The sequence below is a fragment of the Balaenoptera acutorostrata genome, chromosome 21 (assembly GCF_949987535.1).
Source record: "Balaenoptera acutorostrata chromosome 21, mBalAcu1.1, whole genome shotgun sequence".
In the NCBI taxonomy this organism is placed as follows: Eukaryota; Metazoa; Chordata; class Mammalia; order Artiodactyla; family Balaenopteridae; genus Balaenoptera; species Balaenoptera acutorostrata.
The window spans coordinates 33,201,992-33,229,570 of record NC_080084.1 but is presented as its reverse complement, the minus strand read 5'-3'; the positions used below and the strand labels follow the sequence as shown (position 1 = coordinate 33,229,570).

At 38.1% G+C, this 27,579-nt stretch overlaps 1 protein-coding gene and 1 long non-coding RNA gene across 2 annotated transcripts in view; one reads left to right on the top strand and one right to left on the bottom strand.

Moving 5' to 3' along the window:
• LOC103002053 (uncharacterized) overlaps nt 1-27,579 on the top strand; it is a 157,377-nt gene that overhangs the window by 74,467 nt on the left and 55,331 nt on the right. The window lies entirely within an intron of this gene.
• The window catches only part of MCPH1 (microcephalin 1), a 273,679-nt gene continuing 250,776 nt past the window's right edge, over nt 4,677-27,579 (bottom strand). The window contains exon 12 of the mRNA XM_057537232.1: nt 4,677-4,707. Coding sequence (XP_057393215.1) covers nt 4,692-4,707 — 16 coding nt within the window. The 3' untranslated portion in view covers nt 4,677-4,691. The remainder of the gene's footprint in view (nt 4,708-27,579) is intronic.

Genomic DNA, 27,579 nt, shown 5'->3' with positions numbered 1-27,579 from the left:
CTTATATATCGCAATATGATTATCACTGTGTGTTAGCTAACACCTCTATCATTTCACATAATTATCATTTCTTTTTTTGTGGTGAGAACAATTCAGATCTAGTTTTTTATGACTTTGAATTATATAATACAGTATTGTTGACTGTAATCACTATGCTGTGCCTTAGATCTCTGGAATTTATTTATCTACTCGTTGCAAAGTTGGACCCGTAACATCTCCCTAATTCTTCCAGCTCCTCTCTCTTGGTAACCATTATTCTACTATTTACTTTTACAAGTTTGATTTTTTAGATTCCACATATAAGTGGACATCTTACAGTATTTCTTTCTCTGACTTATTTCACTTAGCATAATACCTTCAAGCCCATCCATGTTGTCACAAATGGTAGGATTTCCTTCTTTCTCCTGGCTGAATAATATTCCATTGTATGTGTATACTACATCTTCTTTATCCATTCATTCGTTGACTGACACTGAGGTTGTTTCCATATCTTGGCTATTGTGAATAATGTTGCAATGAACATGGTGGTGCAGGTATCTTTTTGACATACTGATTCCACTCCTTCAAATATATACACTCAGGAGTGGGATAGCTGGATCATACGGTAGGTCAATTTTTAATTTTTGAGGAACCTCCATACTGTTTTCCATAGTGGCTCCACCAGTTTATATTCCACATTCCCACCGATAAGGTGTATAAGGGTTCCCTTTTCTGCACATCTTTGCCACATTTTTTATCTTTTGTCTTTTTGGCAAAGGCCATCCTATCAGGTGTGAGGTGGTATCTCATCGTACATTTGATTTGCATTTCATGATGACTAGTGATGTGGAGCATCTGAACTTCCTTGTGTCTTTTCCTCTACCCTATTTTGATTGATACCAGGGCTTGGAAAAGTAAATCTTGCCCACCGCCAATTTTTGTACGTCCTGTGAGTTAAGAGTGTTTTTTACACTTATAAATGGTTGAAACATCAAAGGCAATAAAACAAAAACAAAAGGATATTTTGGACATATGAACATTATATGAAGTTTATATTTCAGTGTCTGTAAATAAAGTTTTATTGGGACACAGCCACATCCATTCATATCATGTGTGGCTACTTTGGCACTATAACTGCAGGGCTGAGTAGTTGTAACAGAGACTGTCTGGTCCTCAAAGCCTAAAATTTTTACTATCTAGTCCTTTACAGAAGAATCTGTGGATCCCTGATCTTGACCCTCTCTTTCTTTTGTCTCTGTCGTGCCTGTCTTAATCAATTTTGGTTCCACCCCCAGCAATTTCTCCTCAGTGTAGGACCCTAGCCTAGAAGCGCACTCAGGTGGGTCAGTTTTGAGAATTCACAGGGTGTAGACTGCTCCAGGACCCTTCAGCCCTTCTTACTGTAGGCCCCTTGTACTCACATGCTATTGAATTGGGCAAAACCCAGGTGCTGTTCTCAAATTGGCCCTGCTGTGCGTTCTGATAATAACTTAGCTACTTAGGTATTGTCTGTTCTTAGGTCATCAGCCACTGACCCATAACCTCCTCCTTTTTTCCTCCTGTATAGACATTGGTACCCACACAGATCTTGTGGCTGAGGGTGCTTTGTCTCCACATGCTTGTGTATTGGAGTTCATGAGAATACCTTGGTTTGTTTTTTCTATCCAGGACATCATTTTTATGTGGAGGTTCAAAACGATTTAAACACTGTTTATCTTTTTTAAAATTTCGCTAAGTTCTGTTTGGTTCTTTTTCAACTCTATCTTATCATTTTGTGACATTTCTTGCTCCTTTCTCTTTTTTGTCCTCCTACTTCTTTTAACATGTTAAACATTCTTATTTTATAATCTATGTCTGATTCAGTCTCTGAAGTCTTGGTCAGTCTGGTCCTATTTGCTTTTCCTAAAGACGATCATGATGGTTTATTTGCAAGTGTCTGTGCATTCATATTTGCAGTCACTTTATCTGTGAGTATTGTCAGAAGCCCAGGTTAAGGAACACTCTTCCTGGAAGGTATGTGTTACTTCTTCCAGATGCCTAAGGATGTTGCTGATAAAGACAAACCTCCTTCTTGTTTGCCTTGGGAAAGAAGTGATTGCCCCTGATGAGTGCATTTCCAGGAGTGTAACCCTTCCTGAGCCCCCACTTTATCAGGTGTGCTCTCCATTCCAATTTCCCCTTGCCCCCCTACACAGACACACACACACACACACACACACACACACACACACACACACACACACACGGTTCTAGATCAGTAGGGTCTTCCCAGTTTCAGTGATGACATGCCTCTCTCCTTTATTTCCAGCCCTAGAGTTTGTGAGTTTATCCATTATTCAAAAGGAAATTCTCTATATTTCATTCTGCCTTTTTAGATGTCCATTATAATGTTCATTATCTTGCTGAAAATGGAAGTCACTTCTTTACTTTTTTGGGTCGCACAAATAGCTAGATCTAGAAGCCCGGCAACTACTCTTGGAATATCTAACAAGCTTAAGATAGAGTTCTGAAACAGAGTTGTGCGTTAATCTCCCCAGCCCCATCTTTCTGACCAATGTCTTCAGCAGTGAGAACTGGACCTCTTTATATCCACTGGGCGGCATACTCCCTTCATGGCTAAAGCACTCCGATACATTTTGTCCCGTTAGCGTACGGACATGATTCCTCTTAAAATATAGATCTTCCTGATGGTTCTCACACTGTATCCCTGAACCCGGAGACTCATCCTTGCTCAGCTGTGTCTTCTTACTCTGCATGGCTACTCAGTCTGCAAGTCCTGTTCATTCCGTCTCTTAAGTAGCCCTCAAGCCCATCTCCTCCTTTGCGCGTCCACGAGCATTTAGCCCAGCACCCCGGCCTTTCTTGCCTGGAGAACTAGCGGGGCCTCGCCCGACTAGCAGCTGCTCACATCTGGCCCGGGCGCGCCTGTCTGTGGTACATCCTCCACCCCCACTCAAAGCCCCAGAGCCCCTGTGACCCAGCAGGCTTCCCGACACCTCCACAGCCTCTTCCTTGCTGTGTTTTCCCATCGGGGGACACCTCAGCTTCCTTTAAAACCTATCTCAGATGTCAGTTTCTCCCAGAAGCATTTCCTAGAGGGAAAGAGAAGGGTTTAGGATGAATCACCCCTTTCTCAGCATTGTCTCTTTCCCCAGCCTTTGGTGAGCTTATCACACTGCACTGCAATTTGCTTTCTGACCCGACCCCCTCCCCCCAAGGCTGTCAACTCTGAGGGCAACTGCTCTGTCACTTATTCTGGTCCCCGGAGCCAGGTATATATCTGTACCTGCGGTGGAATGGATGCTCAAACAATATCTTGTGGATCTGGGCTCTTTGTGTTGGGTGTGAGCAAGCCTTAGATGTGTGCTAGAAGGTAAACGGTAGAATAAGGACAGCAAACACTGTGGCCGCAACGTGGGGAAGAGCAGGTGGACACAGCCTGCAAGAAGCCACGGAATTCTTGCCCAAGCAACAATGTGGAAAAGAGTCCCACGTCTTAAAACTATGATCGCTTTGCCTCTGGTGGTGGGTCCATCAAAGCTGAGGATCACGGACTTCCCTGGTGGTGCAGTGGTTAAGAATCCGCCTGCCAATGCAGGGGACACGGGTTCAAGCCCTGGTCCGGGAAGATCCCACATGCTGTGGAGCAACTAAGCCTGTGCGCCACAACTACTGAGCCTGTGCTCTGCAGCCCGAGAGCCACAACTACTGAGCCCTCGTGCCACAACTACTGAAGCCCACGCGCCTAGAGCCTGTGCTCCGCAGCAAGAGAAGCCATCGCAATGAGAAGCCCACGCACCACAACAAAGAGTAGCCCCCGCTCACTGCAACTAGAGAAAGCCCGCGTGCAGCCACAAAGACCCAACGCAACCAAAAATTTTAAAAAACCAAAAAATGAAAACAACAACTGAGGATTAGAGGGGTCATTTTCCCCAATTTCTTCACTCCTTTAGTGCAGGAAGTGAACTCTTAAGCCCTGGAGCTTGGATATGTTATCCGTCCAAGTCTAATTTGGTCTCAGAGGCTATTACAAGGTGGCCCCTGAATCCAATAAGTCCAAAAGGGGGGGTGGGGTGGGAATTGCTCAAGAAAAGCAAAATGCCAATGAGTTGAAAATGACCAAATTCCTCTGTCTCCAACCTCCTTGGCGGGCTGCCCCCATCATCTTTTCTGGGCTCTGTGGCCGCGAAGACAAGGTGACAGTCTTTCGTCACCCCTCTGCAGTGAGGTCTGTCTTGAGCCTTCTACCTCCTACGGTGCCCTTGGCCCCATCCCTGACATAATGTCCCCAGATCTGTTTTGGGAACAAACCTTGTGGCATCATGAGTCACAGCCCTTCTCCTGCCCTCCGCCCTCAGCAGCTCCACACACTCAGGACAAAGAGTCTTTCTCTCTCTGACCAATTCCCCCAAAACTTAGTGATTGGGTTTCACGTAGCTGGCGGAGCACATTATCTGGCTGACAGCTGGCTCTTCATGCCAAGCTTTGGGTCTGGCAGTCGCTTCCTCTCCTGCTCTGTCTGGGCCCCTGTGGCGGCTGCGAGCTGATAGAACAGCTACTAATGTGCCCCATTCCTGCGCTCATGTTGACAGACAGACGGATGGACAGACAGCTGGGCGATCCCCAGGAAGGGCTCCTCCTGATAATTCCTCTCTCCATAGGTTTGGCTGGGATTTCATCAGCTGGCTTGCTGTTAGGGATATTAAACTCTTTCAGTAAATCTTCTCTCTGAAACATTAAAGAAGGAAAACCATTTGTTCCCATAGATTAGCTGTGAATCCGAGCAATTGAAAAATTGAAACCAGATTAATAACGGAATGATGGGGGCCAGTGTCTCCGAGTTCTAGGTGGAGCTTAGGATTTGGAAGGTCCCAAGGCTTTGGGAAAACATCAACGCCTAAACTGGGAACGCATACCAAACAAAATACTAGTTTAGCCTGAAGAATCTTTGCATGGGCTTGTTTAGCTCCAGTTCAATAATTTAAATTTTTGTCTCAGTTAACAGTACAAATATGACAGGGGTAAAAGTAGACACTGTTCTCCAGGCACAGAAAATAGACCTTATAGTTTTAAAGTAAAAGATGAAACAAAATTGACAACAGGGAACATAAAACTTTAATTATAAGCACAGGTCACTTTAAAATAGATACATTTCCTTCTTACAGTATGGTCAAGTAAGTTAACTGATTGCTAAACACACGCGAGAGTTGTAAGCAAAGACGTTGTTGACCCTCTTCATCGTTTCAGTTGTTTGGAGTGAGGCCTGTTTGCCAAGCGTTTCTTGATGTGTGCTGGGAATTCCTGTCACCTGGAGGTTTGACAGTGTGTTGGGAAAGATGTGGTTCCCTGAATAATGCAAACTCGGCTGCATCTGCTCCCAGACTGACCTTCATCCTGGGCTCCGAGGTACCCAGACAGGGAGTGACAAAGTTTCTTTGCTTGGTTCAACTTCAGTCCATCTCCTGAACCTTCTCCTAGGCCCGCCTTTGTCAAATCCAGCTTCAGCAATAGCCCTGCTAAGTCCATTTAATGAGAACCTCCACTCTTGATACCTGGTCAGGTTCCTCATCTCACAGGTGAAGGTTAACCGCTTGGTCTGCTTCCAGCAAGAATCCTGTTAGGTTGGTTTACCCAGAATCCCCCTTATCACTGATGTTTCCTCTTAGTAATTTTCCATCCTCTGACCCCACTGTACTCCTTGGCTACCTCCACTTGCCCAGGCTATTTTTTAAAATTAAGATAGAATTGACATATCACATGTTAGTTTCCAGTGTACAATGTGATTCAATATTTGTACATATTGTGAAATGATCACCACAATAAATCTCATTAATATCCATCACCACAAATAATTAGTTTTTTTCTTGTGATGAGAAATTTTAAGATCTTTCTTAGCAACTTTCAAATGGGTAATACAGCATTGTTAACTATGGTCACCATGCTGTACATTATATGCCTAGGACTCTTTTTTTTTTTTTTTTAATAGTTGTCAGTTTATACTTTTTGACCCATTTCACTCCTCCCAACCCCCATTTCTGGCAAGCACAAATCCAATCCCTTCTCTATATCTTTTTTTTTTTTTTTTAACATCTTTATTGGAGTATAATTGCTTTACAGTGGTGTGTTAGTTTCTGCTTTATATATTCTCTATATCTTTGAATTCAGTTTTTTTATTTTGTTTTGTTTTACATTCCACATATAAGTAAGATCATATGGTACTTGTCTTTCTCTAACTTATTTCATTCAGCATAATGTCCTCCAGATTCATGCATGTTCTCATGTGGCAGAATTTCCTTCTGTTTTAAGGCTGAATAACACTCCATTGTATACGTATACCACATTTTCTTTATCCATCCCTTAAATGATGAACACTTAAGGTTGCTTCCACATCTTGAATTTTGTATATCACACTGCAATAAACATGGGGATGCATGTATCTTTTCAAGTTAGTGTTTTCATTTCCTTTGGATAAATACCCAGAAGTAGAATTCCTGGATCAGATGGTAGTTCTGCCTTTAATATTTTGAGAAATCTCTATATTGTTTTCCATAGTGGCTGCACCAATATACATTCCCACCAACTCTTGTTATTTCTTGTCTTTTGATAATAACCATTCTGACAGGTATGAGGTTTTGATTTGCATTTCCCTGATGATTAATGATGCATCTTTTCATGGACTTGGTAGTCTGTATGCTTTTGTTGAAAAATGTTTATTCTGATTCTCTGCCCATTTTTAAATTGGACTGTTTATTTGCTATTGAATTGTATGAGTTTCTTATATATTTCAGATATTAAACCCATAATAGATAAATGATTTGTAAATACTTTCTCCCATTTGGGACATTGCATAGTCATTTTGTTCATCGTTTCTTTTTTTTTAAAAAAAATTTATTTTATTTTAGGCTGTGCTGGGTCTTGCTGTGTGCAGACTTTCTCTAGTGGCGGTGAGCAGGGGCTACTCTTCCTTGCGGTGCGCAAGCTTCTCATTGCGGTGGCGTCTTTTCTTGCGGAGCATGGGCTCTAGGTGTATGGGCTCAGTAGTTGTGGCACACAGGCTTCAGTAGTTGTGGCATGCGGGCTCAGTAGTTGTGGCTCGCGGGCTCTAGAACGCAGGCTCAGCAGTTGTGGCGCACGGGCTTAGTTGCTCCGAGGCATGTGGGATCTTACCGGACCAGGGCTCGAACCCAAGTCCCCTTCATTGGCAGGCAGCTTCTTAACCACTGTGCCACCAGGGAAGCCCCTGTTCATCGTTTCTTTTGCTGTGAAGAGCTTTTATTTTGATGTAGTCTCACTTGTTTATTTTTGCTTTTGTTGAACTTGCTTTTGGCATCAAATGCAAAAAATCATTGCTGAGACTGATGTCAAGGAACATAGCCCCTATGGTTTTTTTCCAGGAGTTTTATAGTTTCAGGTCTTACAATCTTTAATCCATTTTGAGTTAATTTTTGTTTATGGGGTAAGATAGTGGTCCAGTTTCATTCTTTAATGAAAACTGCTGTCCAGTCTTCCCAGCACTATTTATTGAAAAGATTGTCCTTTCTCCCTTGTACATTCTTGGATCATTTGTCATAAATTAATTGACCATATGGGTGTGGGCTTATTTCTGGGCTCCCTATTCTGCTCCATTGATCTATGTGTCTGTTTTTATGCCAATACCATATTGTTTTGATTACTATTGCACTGTAATATAGTTTGAAACCAGGGAACGTGATGACTCCAGCTTTGTTCTTCTTTCTCAAGATTGCTTTGGCTGTTCAGGGTCTTTTACAGTTCCATATAAATGTTATGATTGTTTGTTCTATTTCTATGAAAAATACCATTAAAATTTTGATAGGGATTACATTGAATCTGTAGATTGTTTTGGATAGTATGGACATTTTAACAATATTCTTCCAGTCTATGAGCATGGAATATCTTTTCATTTATTTGTGTCTTCAGTTTCTTTCATCAGTGTCTCATTGCTTGCAGTATACAGGTTTTTCACCTCCTTGGTTAAATTTATTCCTAGGTATTTTATTTTTTTGATGCAACCATAGATGGGATTGTTTTCTTATTTTCTCTTTCTGCTAGTTTGTTAATAGTGTATAGAAACACAACAGATTTATGAATCTTAATTTTGTATCCTGAAGCTTTACTGAAGTCATTTATTAGTTCCAACAGTTTTTTGGTGGAGTTTTTAGGTTTTTCTATATATAATATCATCTGCAAAAAGTGAAAATTTTACTTCTTCCTTTCCAACTGGATACCTGTTATTTCTTTTTCTGGGCTTATTGCTTGGGCAAGGACTTCCATTATTATGTTGAATAAAAGTGATGAGGCTGGGTATTCTTTCTCGTTACTGATCTTAGCAGAAAAGCTTTCAGCTTTTCACTGTTGAGTATGATGTTAGCTATAGGCTTGTCATATATGCCTTTATTTTGCAGAGATACCTTCCCTCTATACCCACTTTGTTGAGAGTTTTTGTCATGAATGGATCTTGAATTGTGTCAAATGTTTTTTCTGCATCTATTGAGATGATCATATGATTTTATCCTTCATTTTGTAATGTGGTGTATTACTTATTGATTTGCAGATGTTGAACTATACTTGCTTCCCTGGAGTAAATCCCACTTGATCATGGTGTATGATATTTAAATGTATTTTTAAAATTTGGTTTGGTTATATTTTGTCGAGGAATTTTGCATCTGTGTTTATCAGGGATATTGACCTGTAATTTTCTTTTTTTGTGGTATCAGAGCAATGCTGATCCTATAAAATGAGTTTGGAAGTGTTCCCTCATTTTCTATTACTTGGAAGAGTTTGAGAATTAATTACTTTTTAAATTTTTTGTAGAATTCACCAGTGAGAACATCTGGTCCAGTAAAAACATCTGGTCCAGTGATTTGTTGGGAGGTTGTTGATTACTGGTCCACTCTCCTTACTAGTAATAGGTCTGTTCAGATTTTCTGTTTCTTCATGATTCAGTCTTGGTAGGTTGTATGTTTCTAGAAATTCATCCAATTCATCTGGGTTGTCCAGTTTGCTGGCATGTCTTTTACAATCTTTGTATTTCTGTGGTATCATTTGTAATGTGTTCTCTTTCATTTATGATTTTATTTGAGCCCTCTCTTTTTCTTGTTGATTTTTGGTAAAGGTTTGTCAATTTTGTTTATCTTTTCAAATAACCAGCTTTTAGTTTCATTAACCATTTCTATTGTCTTTTTGTCTCAATTTCATTCATTTCTGCTCTGATCTTTATTTCCTTCCTTCTAACTTTGGGCTTAGTTTGCTCTTCTTTTTCTAGTTCTTGTGGTTGTTTATTTGAGATCTTGTTTCTTAATGTTGGTGTTTATCACTATGAGCTTCCCTCTTAGGACTGCTTTTGCAGCATCCCAAAAATTTTGGTATTTTTTTCATTTTCTTTTGTCTCAGTGGGTTTTTAAAATTTCTCTTTTGATTTCTTCTTTGACCCAGTGGTTGTTGAGTAGCATGTCATTTAATCTCTACATATTTGTGAATTTTTCAGTTTTCTTTTTGTAGTTGATCTCACTTTTATACTCTCGTGATCAGAAAAGATGCTTGATATGATATCAATTCTTAAATTTATTAAGACTTGTTTTGTGGCCTAACATTTGTTCTATCCTGGAGAGTGTTCTATGTGCATTTGAGAAAATGTGTACTGTGTTGCTTTTGGATGGAATGTTCTATGTGTATGTTTGTTAAGTCCATCTGGAATAATGTGTCATTTAAGGCCAGTGCTTTTCATTGATTTTTCTGTCTGAATGATTTGTCCATTGATGAAAGTGGTGTATTGAAGTCTCCTCCTATTGTACTGCAATCTGTTTCTCCCTTTAGGTCTTGTAAAATTTGCTTTATATAATTCAGTGAACCTATGTTGGGTGCTAAAATATTCACAAATGTTATACCCTCTTGTTGGATTGGCCACTTAATAATTATATAATGAACAACTCTGTCCCCTATTAGTCTGTCTTAAAGTCTATTTTGTCTGAAGTAATTATAGCTATTCCAGCTTTCTCTTGATTTCCATTTTCATGAAATGTCTTTTTCTATCCCTTTACTTTCAGTCTGTTTGTATCCTTAATATCTGAAGTAAATCGCTTATAGGCAGCATATTGATGGGTCTTCTTTTTTATCCATTTAGCCAACCTGTGTTTTTTCATTGTAGTTCCTTTGTTTTGTTACCATGAGATAGTATTGACATTTTAATAATTTTTTCAATTCACTAACACAACATATCTTTCCATTTATTCATGACTTTTTCTATTTCTTTCATCAGTGTCTCACAATTTTCAGAGATTTTTTACCTCCTTTTTAAAGTTTATTGCTGAGTATTGTTTTCTATGCTCTTGTAAATGGGATTGTTTTCTTTCTTTCTCAGGTATTTTTTGTTAGTGTATAGAAATGATATTGACTTTTGTAGTTAATTTTGTTTCCTGTGATTTTACTGAATTTGTTGATTAGATGTAACAGTTTTTTGGTGGTCTCTTTAGAATTTTCCTACAACTAAAATCATGCCAACAATAGATAGAGAAAGTATTACTTCTTTCTTTCTGATTGTGATGCTTTTATTTCTTTTTTGTCTGATTGCTCTGGCAAGGACTTTCAGTACTATGTCAAATAGGAGTGGTGAGAGTGGGCACTCGTGTCTTGTTCTTGATCTTTCAACTTTACCAACCTTTTACCATTGAGTATGATATATGCTATGGGCTTATCATATAGGCTACTATTATGTTGGGGACATTCCTTCTATACCTAATTAGTTGAGTTTTTACCATGGACAGATGTTGAATTTTCTCAAATGCTTTTTCTGCATCTATTAAGATGACCGTATGATTTTTAAAATTCTATTAATGTGATGTGTCACACTGATTGATTTGTGTTTGTCGGACCATGCTTGTATCCCAGGCAGAAATCCCATTTGATCATGGTGGATGATCCTTTTAATATGCTGCTGAATTCAGTTTGCTAGTATTTTATTGAGAATTTTTGCATCTATATTCATCAGGGATCTTGGCCTGTAGTTTTCTGGTAGTATCCTTTTCTGGCTTTGGTGTCAGGGTGATATTGAACTTGTAAAATGAGTTTGGGAGTGTTCTCTTGTCTTTGATTTTTGGAAGAGTTTGAAAAGTATTGGCATTAATTCTTTTTTAAATGTTGGTAAATTTACCAGTAAAGCCATCTGTCCTGGGCTTTTCTGCATTGAGAGTTTGATTACTGATTCAATCACTTTTGTAGTAATAGTTAGATTCAGACTTCCTATTTCTTCCTAAATCAGTCTTGGTAGTTTGTATGTTTCTAAGAATTTCTCAATTTTTTTTATAGGTTGTCCAGTTTGTTGGCATGTAGTTGTTTATAGTACCTTTTTATGATCCTCTGCATTTCTGTGGTATCAGTTGTAGTGTCTTTTTTTAATTTATAATTTTGTTGATTTTGATCCTCTCTTTTTCCCTTGGTTAGTCTAGCTAAAATTTGTCAATTTTGTTTGTCTTTTTGGTTAATCTTTTCTATCATTTTCCTATTCTTGATTTTATTTTTTTTGGCCTAATCTTTATTATTTCCTTTGTTCTGCTAACTTTGGTCTCAGTTTGTTCTTTTTCTAGTTCCTTAAGGCATAAAGTTAGGTTGTTTATTTGGGATCTTTTTACTTCTTAACATAGGTGTTTATTGCTATGAACTTCCCTCTGAGAACTGATTTCACTGCATCCCATAAGTTTTGGTAAGTTTCCAATTGTCTCAAGATACTTTTTAATTTCTCATTTAATTTCTTCTTTGATCCATTGGTCGTTCTGGAGAGTGCTGTTTAATTTTCCTGTGTTTGTGAATTTTTCAGTTTTTCTCTTATTATTGATTTCTAGTTTCACACCATTATCAGAAAAGATATTTGATATGATTTCAGTCTTCTTGAATTTGCTAAGACTTGTTTTCTGACTTAACACATAGTCTATCCTAGAAGATGTTTCATGCACACTTGAGAAGAATGTGTATTCTGCTGTTGTTGGATAGAATGTTCTGTATATATATCTCTCAGGTTCATGTGGTTTATAATGTTATTCATATCCACTGCTTTCTTATTGATTCTCTGCCTGGATGATCTTACTCATTGTTGAGAGTAGGGTACTAAATTTCCAACAATTATTGTATTGCTGTTTATTTCTCCTGTCAGCTCTGTTAGTTTTGCTTTATGTGTTTAGGTGCTTCAATGGTGGCTGCATAAATATTTACAATTACTACATCTTCTTGATGTATTGACCTCTTTATCATTACATAATGACATTCTTTGTCTCTTTTTAACATTTTTAGTTTAAATACTATTTGTCCGAGATATAAATATAGTTACCCTGCTTATTTCTGGTTACCATTTGCTTGAAATCTTTTTCCATCCCTTCCTTCTTGGTTTATGTGTGTCTTTAAGACTAACATGAGTAGGCAGCATATTGTTGGATTTGCTTTTCTGTCTTTTTTTTTTTTTTTTTTTAGTTTGGATATCATTACTTTATTATAAAAGAAACACGGAAATTATTTACAGGATGAAAGATTTCAGAACTTCAGTGGCAGCTTCATGTGATGCCATTGGGGGAACGGGCAGCTTCACGTGATGCCATTTCAATAGTGACTTATTTTAGTTGACATATTTTCCAAGAATGTCACCATCTCTAAATAAGAAATAATCCTTGTCATCTAGAACTACTTTGGTGCCTCCATATTCTGGGAGAAGAACTTTATCTCCAACTTTCACACTAACTGGTTGAATCTCTCCACCCTTTCCTTTAGAGCCTGATCCAACAGCTACTACCATTGCTTGCAATACTTTTCCTTGCGATTTTTCTGGACGCATAATGCCTCCTTTGGTTACAACTTCGGGTGCACTTCTTTCAACTAATACTCGGTCAAAGAGGGGAAGAAACTTTCTAAATGCCTGTCCTGCCATGACTCGGGTTGCCGCACTTCGTACTCTCGCTCTCTGGTCGCCGCCGCCGCCGCAAAGGAGAGATCCTCAGTCCGACCCCCCGGCCACGTGAACTCGAGAAAAAAGGCTTTTCTGTCTTTTGATAAAAGAATTTTATCTGTTTATGTTTAAAGTAATTATTAATAAGTAGGGACTTAACTATTGCCATTTTGCTTTCTGGTTGTTTCATAGATTGTTCCTTGTTTCTTATTCTGCTGTCTTTTTTTGTGATATAGTGTGTTATGGTATTGGTATACTTTGGCTTATCATGTTCTTTTGTGTAATTACCAAGAGTTTCCCTTGTGGTTACCATGAAGTTTACATAAAATATCTTAAAATTATAACACCCTATTTTAAACAAATAACAACTGAACTTCTATAGATTCCTAAGCTTACACTTTTAGTTCTCCTTCTCCTCACATTTTGGGTTATTGATACTATAATTTTTATTGTGTAAGTAATAACAGATTATTGTAGTTGTGGTTATTTTTACTTCCTTTATTTTTTTAACTTTTAAACTAGAGCTGTAAGTGTGTTATGCACCGCCATTACCATATAGCAGAATTTAATTTTTACTATATATTTACAATTACCAGAATGTTTTACACTGCTTTCTTTATTATGTTATTTAGCATCCTTTTACATCTGCTTAAAGAACCCCCTTTAGTATTTTTTGTAAGGCAGGTCTAATGGTGTTGAATTCTTCAGCTTTTGTTTGCTTAGGAAAATATTTATTTCTCCTTCATTATTAAAGGGAAGCTTTGCTGGGCATAGTACTCTTGGTTGACAGGTTTTTTTCTTTGAACATTTTGAATACATCATCCCATTCTCTTCTGGCCTTAAAAGTTTCTGTTGAGAAATTCTCTGATAGTCTTATGGGGTTTCCTTTTATGTAACTTCTCTCTTTTTTCTTGATGCCTTTTCAGTTTTTTCTCTGTCTTTGACTTTTCACAAGTTAATTATAATGTTTCTCAGTGTACCCCTTTCAGGTTCAACCTATTTGGAGTCCTTTGGGCCTCTTGGACCTGGATGTCTATTTCTCTCCCCAAGTTTGGGAAGTTTTCAGCCATTATTGCTTTAAATACTCGTATTGACACTTTCTCTTCTAGAATTTCCATAACACAAATATTGTTTCTTTTCATTGTGTACCATAAATTCCAAAGGCTTTCTTCACAGTTTTTCTTTCATTCTTTTTGCTCCTCTGAATGGATAATTTCAAATGTCCTATCTTTCACGCCACTGATTCTTTCTTCTCCATGGTTGATTCTGCTTTTCAAGCTCTCTGTTAAATTCTTCAGTTCTGTTATTGTATATTTTTTAGCTCTAGGATTTCTGGTTTTTAAGAATGTTTTCTCTTTCTTTGGTGAAGTTCTCATTTTGTTCATGCATTATTTTCCCAATTTTGTTCAGTTGCCTTTGTGTTCCTGTGGTTCACTAAACTTCTTTAAGAAAATTGTTCTGAATTCTTTGTCTGAGAGTTCATAAATCTTCATTCTTTTGTCAGTTACTAGAGCTTTGTTTCCTTTGATGGTGTCAATATCTACCCGACTTCTAATGATCTTTTACTTCTTACAGTGGTATCTCCACAGTTAAGCAGGTGGTCTTCCCTTTCAGACTTGGCAGATTTGCTTTGACAGAGGCAGTTCTTCACCATTCAGCTCAGTTTGAGCTGGACATGCCTGCTGGTAATGTCCTTGGGTGTGGGGGCCTGATCTAAGGTATTTTGGGGTGAGGTCAAGTGTGGGCAAGTGTGCTGCTAGCTAAGAACATCTGAATAGGACTGCTTGCTTTGTTCCCTGCCCAAGTGAGGCTGTGATGGGCTCTCTGTGTACCTCATTTTATTTTTATAATTTTGATTCCTTTTCCCTAGAGATGGCACTGAGACGTGTATACACCTCAGGCCCCACAAAACCTGAATGTGTCCTTTTTTAGTCTATCTGTATGACAAATTAATAGAAATGGGATTTGCTGGGTGAAAGGTATATACATTTATAATTATAAAGGTGTTATAAAATTGCCTTCTACCAAAGTTGTAAAATTTACATTCTCAATAGTAAAATATAGATTGCCTATTTTCTACATCTTCACTAATGTATTATCAAGAGAGTTATCAAACTTTTGGATCTTCATAAATCTGATAAGAGAAAATAGGAACTCCTGGTTCTCCTTTGCATTTTTTTTTTTTTTGTATCATGATGGAGGTTGAGCATACTTTCATAAGTGAAAGAGCCATTTGATTTTTCTTTTCAGTGTATTAACTGTCCAAATCCTTTGATTAGTCTTTCCTTATTGATTTGTAGAAGCTCTGTGTATATTAAGGACTATTTACCGTTTGTGATTTGAGTTATATTTTCCCCAGTTGCTTTTCTTTTGATCTTGGTTGTTTTTATTTTTTTCCTGCAGACTTTTGAAAACAAATGTCCTTTTATAGTTGATACCTTGGTGGAATAATTAGAAAGGTGTTCCCCATTCTGAAAAATACATATATCTATGTATATTCTATTGCTTGTGTTTTTCTGGAGAACCCTCATATAGATGGTTTGTATTATTGTTTTCAATTATCTATTTCTTCTCCTTGAAAGAAGATAAGATATCCCCACCTGTTACCAAGTTACTTATATGTTTACATATATAGCATGCATAGGCTTATCATGTGTGGTATAATAAAACACATATCTGGTCTTTGTCCCTAGTTCCTGGCAGAGAGCATTAAAAACTCTTAGAAACAATAGGAGTATGTTTGTTATGCTAATGAGCTATCTCATGGTGGGCCCCTAGATAACTTCTGGATGGGGGCTGGTCACCAGAATGACCAACCATGTGATTAGAAGATTGGGACTTTGAGTTCAATCATGTGGCCAGTGATTTAATCAATCATGCCTATGTAACAACACCCCAATAAATACTCTGCACACTGAAGCATGTTGAAGGTTCCTGGTCGATGAACACATTAATGTGTCAGGAGGGTTACATGCCTTGATTTCATGGGAAGAGGGCATCGAAGCTGTGTGTTCCCTCCCAGACCTCATCCTATGTGTCTCTTCATTTGGCTGGTCCTGATTTGTATCCTTTATAAGAGAACTGTAATTGTAAGTAAAGCAATTTTCTGAATTCTGTGAGGCATTCCAGCAAATGGTCAAACATGGAGTTGTGGGAACCACTCAGATTTGTGGCCAGGTGATTGGGAAGCACAGGTGACCTGGGACCCCTCCCCCCAATGTGTGGCTTGTGCCTGAAGAAAGGGCAGCCCTGTGGAGCACTAGTCCCTAAGCCTGTGGAGTCTGATGCTGACTCCGGCTAGCTAGTGTCACAGGTGGTTGAAGTCCACCCCCATGGGTATGGGAAGAGAACACCATGAGACTTGCTTCAGCTGGTGAAATGGGAACGATGGGGTATCAGAGTAGGAGCTCTAAGAGCTATCACGTATTTCTAGCTTTCTTGTTCTGTTTCTCTGTCCAGATGGGAACTGTTTGTTTAGCCTGGGTCCTAGCAAAACATATACAGCAGAGCTGTATCTGTCTTATAGTTTGTTTTTTTTAATATATATTTTTTTATGAATTTATCTATTTATTTATTTTATTTTTGGCTGCGTTGGCCTTTGTTGCTGTGCACAGGCTTTCTCTAGTTGCAGTGAGCGGGGGCTACTCTTCATTGTGGTGCGTGGGCTTCTCATTGCAGTGGCTTCTCTTGTTGCGGAGCACGGGCTGTAGGGGCATGGGCTCAGTAGTTGTGGCTCGTGGGCTCTAGAGCACAGGCTCAGTAGTTGTGGTGCACGGGCTTAGTTGCTCCGCAGCATGTGGGATCTTCCTGCAGCAGGGCTCGAACCTGTGTCCCCTGCCTTAGCAGGCGGATTCTTAACCACTGCGCCACTAGGGAAGCCCTGTCTTATAGTTTTGGATATATAGCGGGAACAAAAAATAAATTGTTAAGATAAATCATTATAGTAAAGCACTGTAAGCCATTGTTAAAACTTGTGGGTTGTTTGTTACAGCAGTATAACATAACACAAACTGATATATCGATGCTCCAGACTGTTTCCTTTACCTCTTCATTCATAAAGCCATTAAACGGCATCATCTACCTAGTCACTCAGCAAGAACCTAGGAGTCACTCTTGATTCTTCTCTTTCCCTCACCTTCCACATTGACTCCATCTTTTAGCAAATCCTATTATTTCTATCTCAAAAATATATCAAAAATCCATTCTCAAAATCTTTACCGTCATGGTCACCTCTTGTCTGGATTACTGCCGAAGTCTCCTAACTGGTGCCTAGTTCTGTTCTTGTCCTCTTCCAATGCATTCTCTACATGAGCTGCAAAAGTCATCAGGAAAGACAAATTGGATATCATTCTTCTGTTTAAAACCCTCACTGGTTTTCCATTAGCTTTAGCATGAAGTAGAACACTCTTTCCACGACTTACACGTCATACTTAGTCTGTCCCTTGCTTGTCTCCAACCCCATCACATAGCAGCCTCTTCCTTACTTGTCTTGCTCCGATACACTCCCCTTCTCTTGTTGTTCAGATACAATCAGCCCCTTCTTACCTTGACGTCTTTGTGTGTCTTATTTCCTCCATCTAGAAAGCTTTTCCTGTCACTCTTTAAATGGCTAGCTCTTTCTTTATTTCTGAGCTTAAATGTTGTCATCTTAGAAGCCTTTCCTGACCACACTATCTGAAGTAGTTCTCCTCTCCACAATTCTCTATCTCCATTCCTGTTCCTTTTCTTACTTACTTAAACTTACATATTTTAATCTGCCTTTCCTGTAGAAATGTTTCCTTTATGAGGGCAGAGACAGTAGTTGTCTTGTTCACTGTGTTTTCCCCCAGAGCCTTGCATGCAGTAGGGGCTTAGTAAACATTTGTTGAGTGAATGAATCTTTTGATCGTGAGCAGGTGGGATACAGGGCAGGCCACATAAAGAAGTAGTCTGGGGCTTCCCTGGTGGTGCAGTGGTTGAGAATCTGCCTGCCAATGCAGGGGACACGGGTTCGAGCCCTGGTCTGGGAAGATCCCACATGCTACGGAGCAACTGGGCCCGTGAGCCACAATTACTGAGCCTGCGCGTCTGGAGCCTGTGCTCCGCAACAAGAGAGGCTGCGATACTGAGAGGCCCGCGCACCGCGATGAAGAGTGGTCCCCACTTGCCACAACTAGAGAAAGCCCTCGCACAGAAACGAAGACCCAACACAGCCATAAATAAATAAATAAAAGAACGTGAATTTCTTAAAAAAAAAAAAAAAAAGAAGTAGTCTGGCAGACAAATAGGCCTGTAACTAACCCTAATCTCAGGGATCTCCGTTGTTGGGTGCTTGTCTTGGCTGCACTTGGGTAAAGGAAAACACTTAGTGTTCCATACCGTAAGGCTTCCCTTTGCCTAGTACACTGCTTTCCCCAGACACCCTCCCTCCCCAGCCTGATCACAAAGGCTGCCAAGCCATGATGCCAGGCCTCCACTTCTCATTAACAGAGTAAGCAGATGGCTGACAAGCTATTTCCCTGTAGTAAGTAGCAGATTGCTCTTGTCCAAAAGAGAGGGCACAGAAGATGGTTCAGTTCTCAGAGCAGGTTTAGATGAGGTATCTCCGGCCAGATCAGGAGTGTGCCTGGAGACGGGCTTTTGTTGTGCTATTTGCTCTTCCCCTAAGCCTTTCCATCCAGTCATCCAGACCCTCCGTCTCTAGCACTTCTCCCCAGCCAGTCTTCCCCTAGATGCCCCACACCCCAGTCCCTACAACTAACACCCCTGTTACCAAGCTCAGGGGTGAGAGAAGTGAATATTTTCTCTCTCCCTCCCCACCTCCCCACCTCCCCACCTCCCTACCTCCCTTATTCTCTCAGGCTTGTGGGGAGAGGGGCATCCCATTAGGAATATGTTGATCATGAGGACAGAGTTGAAATGTATCAGTGGAGTTTGCTACCTGGCCTTCCAAGGATCACACTGACTACAAACAGGACAGTTAAAGCAATGTGTTCAGAATAGACAACTTGTTTCACATTCCCTCTGCTTCTTGGATATCTGTATATTCAAATTTACTTTTCGTGCTGGGGAGTTTACCCCCTTTTGAATTCACTCCTTCTCATTAGCTTTTGAGCCATGAAAAATGATGTTGCTACACCTTGAGTGTCTGATTATATCACAGAGGAGGTAAACTTTGATGCTTTAAGTGGGTGGGGGGAAGCTTAGGAGATGCATTTTGTTCTCCAATAAGAATTATCTGATACTGCATAAGGTTTGAAGTATGAAAAAGGCCTTCCAGTATTTATATATGTTCTATGTTTTTTTCTGCATTATAAATTCTCTCATGTTCTTTCCTATGTGAACATTGGGGGAAAGCCTTCCCACATTCAATATGTTTATAAGGTGTTTTGCCTATGTGATTGGTATTTTAACTTTGTTTTTGGTGTTATTTATACAGATGTCTTAACTTTTAATATTTATTCATTGAAATTTATATAATACAATTTACTTCATGTTTTCACTTTATGGATTGTGGTGTCTTTGTGTTTTAAGAAATCCTTCCCACATAAAAGTTTTTCTCATATTTTATTCTTTTTTTGAATTTTATTTTATTTTTTATACAGCAGTTCTTATTAGTTATCCATTTTATACATATTAGTGTATACATGTCAATCCCAATCACCCAATTCATCACACCACCATCCCCACCCCCACCCCCCGCCGCTTTCCCCCCTTGGTGTCCATACAATTGTTCTCTACATCTGTGTCTCAAGTTCTGCCCTGCAAACTGGTTCATCTGTACAATTTTTCTAGGTTCCACATATATGCGTTAATATACGATATTTGTTTTTCTCTTTCTGACTTACTTCACTCTGTATGACAGTCTCTAGATCCATCCTCGTCTCTGCAAATGACCCAATTTCGTTCCTTTTTATGGCTGAGTAATATTCCATTGTATATATGTGCCATGGCTTCTTTATCCATTCGTCTTGTCATTGGGCATTTAGGTTGCTTCTATGACCTGGCTATTGTAAGTAGTGCTGCAATGAACATTGGGGTACATGTGCTTTTTTGAATTATCTCATATTTTATTCTTAAAGCTTTAGACTTTGAACTATCAGTCCACCTGGCATTGATTTTTTTTTTTTTTTTGGTGTATGGTGTGAAGTAGTAAGACTTTCTCCCCATATGAATAACACAATTTTCCATAATGTCCCTACTAACTTGTCAAACCATCTTTGTTATATACTAAGTTTCTATACATGTGTGGGTCCATTTCTTGGTTCTCTATTCTTTTCTGTTGATCTGTGTATCTGCCCTTACATCTATGTTTACCACACTGTCTTAATTACTGTTGCTGTATTTTGAGTCATCTTATCTGGTGGAACAAGCCTCATCATATATTCTTCTATTCAGGAGAGTTTTAAATATTACTATTTGGGGGCTTTGAGAATCAGCTTGTCAGAACACATACATATGCACATACAACAGAATTGACTTTATAGATTATTTGGGGGGAAATTGACATCTTTACAATATTGTCTTCCTATACATATACATTGTATCCCTTTTTGTGTCCTTAATCTATCTCATGATATCTTCATTTATTTAGATCTTCTTAAGGTATTCCAATAAGTTTTATAATTTCCTCAATAAATGTTCTACGCAAAGTTTATGAGATATGTTTTTAAAGTACCTCATACTTTTTGGTGCTGTTTCACATATTATCTTTTTAAAAGTTGCTAGTATATAGAAATACATTATTTTTTACATTGATTTTTGTATCCAAAATGTTTCTGAACTCTAATAATTTGCTTGAGAGGTCCTGGCTTTTCTATTTAGATAACTCTAGCTTTTGCAAGTTAGGACAGTTTTGATTTTTTCTTCATCATCATTAGACTTTTTATTTCTCTTGTTTTGTCATTTGGCTGGAACCTCCAGTAAGTGTTGAATAGCAGGGATGAGAATAAGCATCCTTATCTTGTTCCTGACTTTTAAAAGAATATGTCTAATTTCACCATTAACTGTATTTGGTATAGGTGTCAGAAAATACCCCTTATCAGAAGATAACACTGCTACTAAGAATTTTTATCATTACTATGTGTTGACTTAAATTTTTTTCCTATTTATTTAGAGACAATCACACATTATTTCCTCCTTTAATTTGTTAATGTATTCATCTTGCAGTTCTTGGGTTGATCGTCATGTGTGTATATGGGTATGTCTTGTACTGTATTATATGATTGAACAAAATATTCCTTTAGAGTATTGTCCTTGTGTAGTTTTTTGCTTTGAAGGGGAGGGGTACTAGAAAAAGTTTTTACTTTATTATTTTTCTCCTTTTTATTGAGATATAATTGACATATGATATATTAGTTTCAGCTGTGCAATACTGATTTCATGTATGTATAATTGTGAAATGATCACTACAGCTCTAGTTAACATCCATCACCACATGTAGTTACATAATTTTTTCTTATCATGAGAACTTTCAAGATTTATTCTCTTAGCAACTTTCCAGTATGCAATACAGTGACATTAACTGTAGTCACTATGCTGTATATTACATCCCCAGTACTTAGTTATTTTACAACTGGAATTTGTACCTTTTGACCACCTTCAACCATGTTGTCCACTACCCACCCCCACCTCTGGCAATCACCAAAGTGTTCTGTATCTCTAAATTTGTTTGTTTATTGTAGAATCCATGTATAAGCAAGATAATACAGTTTTTTGGCTTTCTCTATCTGACTTATTTCCCTTAGAATCAGGCACTAAAAGTCGATCTATGTTGTCACAAATGTCAGGAATTCCTGTTTTATGGCTGAATAATATTCCAGTGTGGGTGTGGGTATGGGTGTGGATCACATTATCTAATTTTCTTTATCCATCAATGGATACTTGGGTTGTTTCCATGTCTTCATTATTGTAAATAATGCTGCAGTGAACACAGAGTTGCAGATATCTTTTTGAGGTAGTGTTTTTATTTACTTCAGATGAATACCAAGAAGTAGAATTGCTGGATCATATGATAGTTATATTTTAAATTTTTTGAGGAACCTCCATACTTTTTTCCATAGTGGCTGCACCAACTTACATTCCCACAAACAGTGCACAAGTCTTCTGCTTTCTCCACACCCTTTCTAGTAAATTGTTATCTCTTGTCTTTTTTATAATAGCCATTCTAACAGATGTGAGGTGATCTCATTGTGGTTTTGATTTTCCATTTCCCTGTTGTTTAGTGATGTTGAGCACCTTTTCATGTACCAGTTGGCTAATTGTATGTCTTCTTTAGAAAAATGTCTATTCAGATGCTCTGCCCATTTTTTAATTAGATTTTTTAAATTTTAATTTGTTGTTGTTGTTGAGTTATATGACTTCTTTGTGGTTTTGGATATTAACCCATTATCAGACATATAATTTGCAAATATTTTCTCTTATTCAGAATTTTGCCTTTTCATTTTGCTGATGGTTTCCTTTGCTGTGCAGAAATTATTTAGTTTGATGTAGTTTCACTTGGGTTTTTTGTTTGTTTGTTTTTCTTGCCTTTGCTTTTGGTGTCTTATCCAAAAAATCATCACCAAGACCAATGTCAAGGAGCTACGACCTATGTTTTCTTCTAGGAGTTTTATAGGTTCAGGCCTTACATTCAAGTCTTTAATCCATTTTTCTGTGTGTTGTAAGGTAGTGGTCCAGTTTTATTCTTTTGTATGTGGCTGTCCAGTTTTTCCAACACCATTTATTGAAAATACTGTCCTTTCCCCATTGTATATTCTTGGCTCCTTTGTTGTAAATTAATTGACCATGTACGTGAAGGTTTATTTCTGGGCTCTCTATTCTATTCTGTAGATATACGTGTCTGTTTTTATGACAATATCATACTGTTTTGATTACTATAGCTTTGTAATATAGTTGAAGTCAGGGAGCATGAAGCCTCCACCTTTGTTCTTTCTCAAGATTTTTGGCTATTTGTGGTCTTTTGTGGTTTCATACAAATTTTAGAATTGTTTGTTTTACTTCTGTATAAATGGCATTGAAATTTTGATTGGGAATGTATTGAATCTGTAGATTTCTTTCAGGTAGTATGGACATTTTAACAATATTCTCCTAACACATTGAGCATGGAATATCTTTCCATTTATTTGTGTCTTGGTTAAATTTATTTCTAGATATATTATTCTTTTTGATGCAATTGTAAATGGGATTGTTGTCCTAAATTCTCTTTCTGATAGTTCACTATTAGTGTATAGAAATGCAACTGATTTTTGTACATTGATTTTATATCCTGCAACTTTACTGAAATTTGTTTATTAGTTCTAATGGTTATTTGATGAAGCCTTTAAGGTTTTCTCCATATAATATGTCATCTGCAAATAGTGACAGTTTTACTGCTTCCTGTCCCATTTAGATGCCTTTTACATCCTTTTCTTGCCTATTTGCTCTGGCAAAGATTTCTAATACCATGTTGAAGTGGTGAGAGTGGACATCATTGTGTTGTTCCTGATTGTAGAGAAAATGCTTTCAATTTTTCACCATTTAATATAATGTTAGCTGTAGGCTTGTCATATATGGCATTTATTTTGTTGAGGTAACTTGTCTCTATACCCATTTTGTTGAGAATTTTTAATATGAATGAATGTTGAATTTTTCAAATGCTTTTTCTACATCTATTGATATAATCACATGGTTTTTATCCTTTATTTTGTTAATGTTGTGCATCGCATTGATTTTATGGATTGTTGAACAATTCTTGCATCCCTGGAATAAATACCACTTGGTCATGGTATATGATCTTTTAAATGTATTGTTGAATTCAGTTTGCTATTATTTTGTTGAGGATTTTTGCATCTGTGTTCATCAGGGATATTGGTCTGTAATTTTCTTGTATCGTCCTTGTCTACTTTTGTTATCAGAATAATGCCGGCCTGTAAAATGAATTTGGAACTGTTCCTTCCTCTTGTCATTTTTGAAAGAGTTTTGAGAAGGATTGCTATTAATTCTTAAAATATTTGATAGAATCCCCCAGTGAAGCCTTCTGGTTCTGAACTTTTGTTTGTTGGGAGGTTTTAAATTATTGATTCAGTCTCCTTACTAGTAATCAGACTGTTATCTGTTTATTCCTAATTCAGTCTTGGTAGACTGTATGTTTCTAGGAATTTATCTTTTCTTTTAGGTTGTCTAATCTGTTAGCATATAATTGTTCAGAGTAGTCTCTTATCCTTTGTATTTTGTGGTGTCAGTTGTGATGTCTCCTCTTTCATTTAAGCTTTTATTTATTTGAGTTCTTTTTTTTCTTAGTATAGCTAAATGTCTATTTTTTTTTAATCTTTACAGAAAACCAGCTGTTAGTTGCATTGATCCTTTCTATTGTCTTTTACATCTCTATTTCATTTATTTCTGCTCGGATCGATACTATTTTCTTCCTTCTAACATTGGGCTGTTTGTCCTCCTTTTTCTAGTTCCTTGTGGTAAAAAACTGTTTTATTTGTGATCTTTCTTGTTTCTTAATGTAGGCATTTATTACTATGAACTTTTAGAACTGCTATTGCTGCATACAATGAGTGTTGGTATGTTGTTTTTCCATTTTCATTTGTCTCGAATTATTTTTTGATTTCTCTCTGATTTCTTGTTTAATCCATTGGTTACTCACTAGCAGTTTTTTTTTTTTAATGTGAGTCCTTCTGTTGTAATTTAGAAAGTGTGCTTTTATTTATTTATTTATTTATTTATTTTTGGCTGTGTTGGGTCTTCGTTTCTGTGCGCGGGTTTTCTCTAGTTGCGGCAAGAGGGGGCCACTCCTCATCGCGGTGCGTGGGCCTCTCACTATCGCGGCCTCTCTTGTTGGGAGCACAGGCTCCAGATGCGCAGGCTCAGCAGTTGTGGCCCACGGGCCCAGTTGCTCCACAGCATGTGGGATCCTCCCAGACCAGGGCTCGAACCTGTGTCCCCTGCATTGGCAGGCAGACTCTCAACCACTGCGCCACCAGGAAAGCCCTCACTAGCAGTTTTTTAATCTCCATGTATTTGTGAATTTTCCAGTTTTCTTCTTATAATTGATTTCTAGTTTCTGCCATAGAGGTTGGAAAAGATGCTTGATATGATTTCGGTTTTCTTAAGACTTCTTTTTTTACCATAACATGTGATCCACCGTGGAGAATTTTCTGTGTACACTTAAGAAAAATATGTTTCTGTTGCTTTTGGATGGATTTTTCTATATATGTGTGTTAAGTCCATCTGGTCTAATATGTTTAAGGCCAGAGTTTTCTTAATGATTTTCTGTCTGGATGATCTATCTATTGATGAAAGTGGGGTATTAAAGTTCACCACTATCATTGTATTGCTGTCAGTTTTACCTTTATGTCTGTTAATATTTTCTCTGTATATTTAGGTGCTCCTATATTAGATGCATGAATATTTGCAATGTTATATCCTCTTGTTGGATTGGCTACTTTATCATTATATAATAAATACTCTTTTTACAACAGATAGTCTTTGTTATAAAGTCTATTTTAGGGACTTACCTGGTGGCACAGTGGTTAGGAATCTGCCTGCCAATGCAGGGGACATGGGTTCTATCCCTGGTCCAGGAAGGTCCCACATGCTGTGGAGCAACTAAGCCTGTGTGCCACAACTACTGAGCCTGTGCTCTAGAGCACACGTGCCACAACTACTGAAGCCCGTGAGCCCATGCTCTGCAACAAGAGAAGCCACGGAATGAGAAGCCTGCGCATTGCCATGAAGAGTAGCCCCCGCTCTCTGCAACTAGAGGAAGCCCGTGTGCAGCAACGAAGACCCAACGCAGCCAAAAATAAATAAATAAATAAATAAAAATTTTAAATCAAATCTATTTTGTCTGATACAAGTACAGCTACCCCAGATTTCTTTGGTTTCCACTTGCATGGAATATCATTTTCCATCCCTTCACTTTTTGTGTGTGTGTGTGTGTGTGTTTGTCCATCCTTACAATTAAAATGAGTCTCTTGTAGGCAGTATAAAGATGGGTCTTGGTTTTTTATTCATTCAGCCACTCTACGTTTTTTGATTGGAGAATTTAGTCTGTTTACATTTAGAATGATTATAGATAGGTATGTACTTACTGCCATGTTGTTAATTGTCACATATGTCTTTTGTAGATCCTTTCTTCTCTTGCTCTCTCCTTTTGTGATTTGAGGATGTATGTATGTATATATCTACTGTATGTTTTTCTTTTTGGTTACCATGAGGCTTACATAAAATAACTTACGTTTATAACTATATTTTAAGCTGATATCAAGTTGTTTGAAAGCATTCTAATGCTCTACATTTTTACTCCTCCCCACCACTTTTTATGTTTTTGATATCACAATTTGCATCTTTTTATATTGTGTATCCCTTGACAAATTGTAGTTATAATAGAGCTACTACTTTTGTCCTTTAATCTTCATACTAGCTTTATAGGTGATTAACCCACCACTTTTACAACATTGGATCTTCTGAATTTTACTACATTTTTACCTTTACCAGTGAGATTTATATTTTCATACGTTTTCCTGTTAGTAATTAACACCTCTCATTTCAGCTTAAAGAAGCCTCTTTAACTTTTCTTGTAAGCCCAGTCTAGTGGTGATGAAGTCTGTTCGCTTTTGCTTGTCTGGAAAACTCTTTATCCCTCCTTCGTTTCCAAAGAATGACTTTGCTAGGTAGAGTATTATGGGTTGGCAATTTTTTCTTTTAGCACTTTGAATATCATGCCTATTCCTTCTGGTCTTCAAAGTTTCTGCTGAGAAATCTGCTCATAGTCTTATGGGGGTTCCCTTGTATGTAACAAGTTGTTTTTCTCTTAGTTGCTTTTAAGATTCTCTCTTTGTCTTTAACTTTTGACTGTTTAATTAAAATGTGTCTTGGTGGGCATCTCTTTAGGTTCATCTTATTTGGAACTCTCTAGGCTTCCTGCATCTGGATGTCTGTTTCCTTCCCCAGTTCAGAGAAATTTTCAGCCACCTCCCTCATTCTTGGAGGAGCATCCTTTTGTAGGAGATGAATCTTATCATTCAACCCTGCCTTAGCTCTTGGTTGTAACTCAAACCTTTGTGATTGCTCAAGCAGCCTACTTTATTATTAGTGGCTCCCAGGAGTTGAGGGTGTGTTAAGACCTGTCAGTATCCCAAAGGGGAGGATCTCAGTCAGCACCAAGATTCTTGGTGATTGGAAGTCAGACCCTTAGGAAGCAGCTTTTAAAGTATGTGTATATATACCTCTTTCAAAGGGAAGACTGGGATACGGACATCTCTATCTACTCCCTTTTAACTGAACCCTGGGGTAATAGTTAAGATCTGTTTCTTTGCTACTGTCTTGTTGAACTTGTGAATGCCAGCCCCACTGGCAGCCAGATCCAGGCCATCAAGGGATGTGTCCTCTGGGCAGCAGCCACAATAAATGGGCCACCAGATGTACACACAAGTTCCATTCCAGGAGAAATCAGCTGTTGCCTCTCTGGGTCTCTGGAGAGAATTATGGTAGGGCCCTGGTTGTGTGTTTAATTAGGATCCTGGCCCTCAAGCCACAGCTATAAAGATAAGCTAATAGTCCTCTTTCACAGAACGCCTGGTATGTTTCTGTCTGCTTATCCCTGCACTGTGCCCTGGGGATGATGGTTGGTTTAGAACCATTTCTCCATTTGTTACCGTCCTATGGGACCAGTGAATATAACCCCA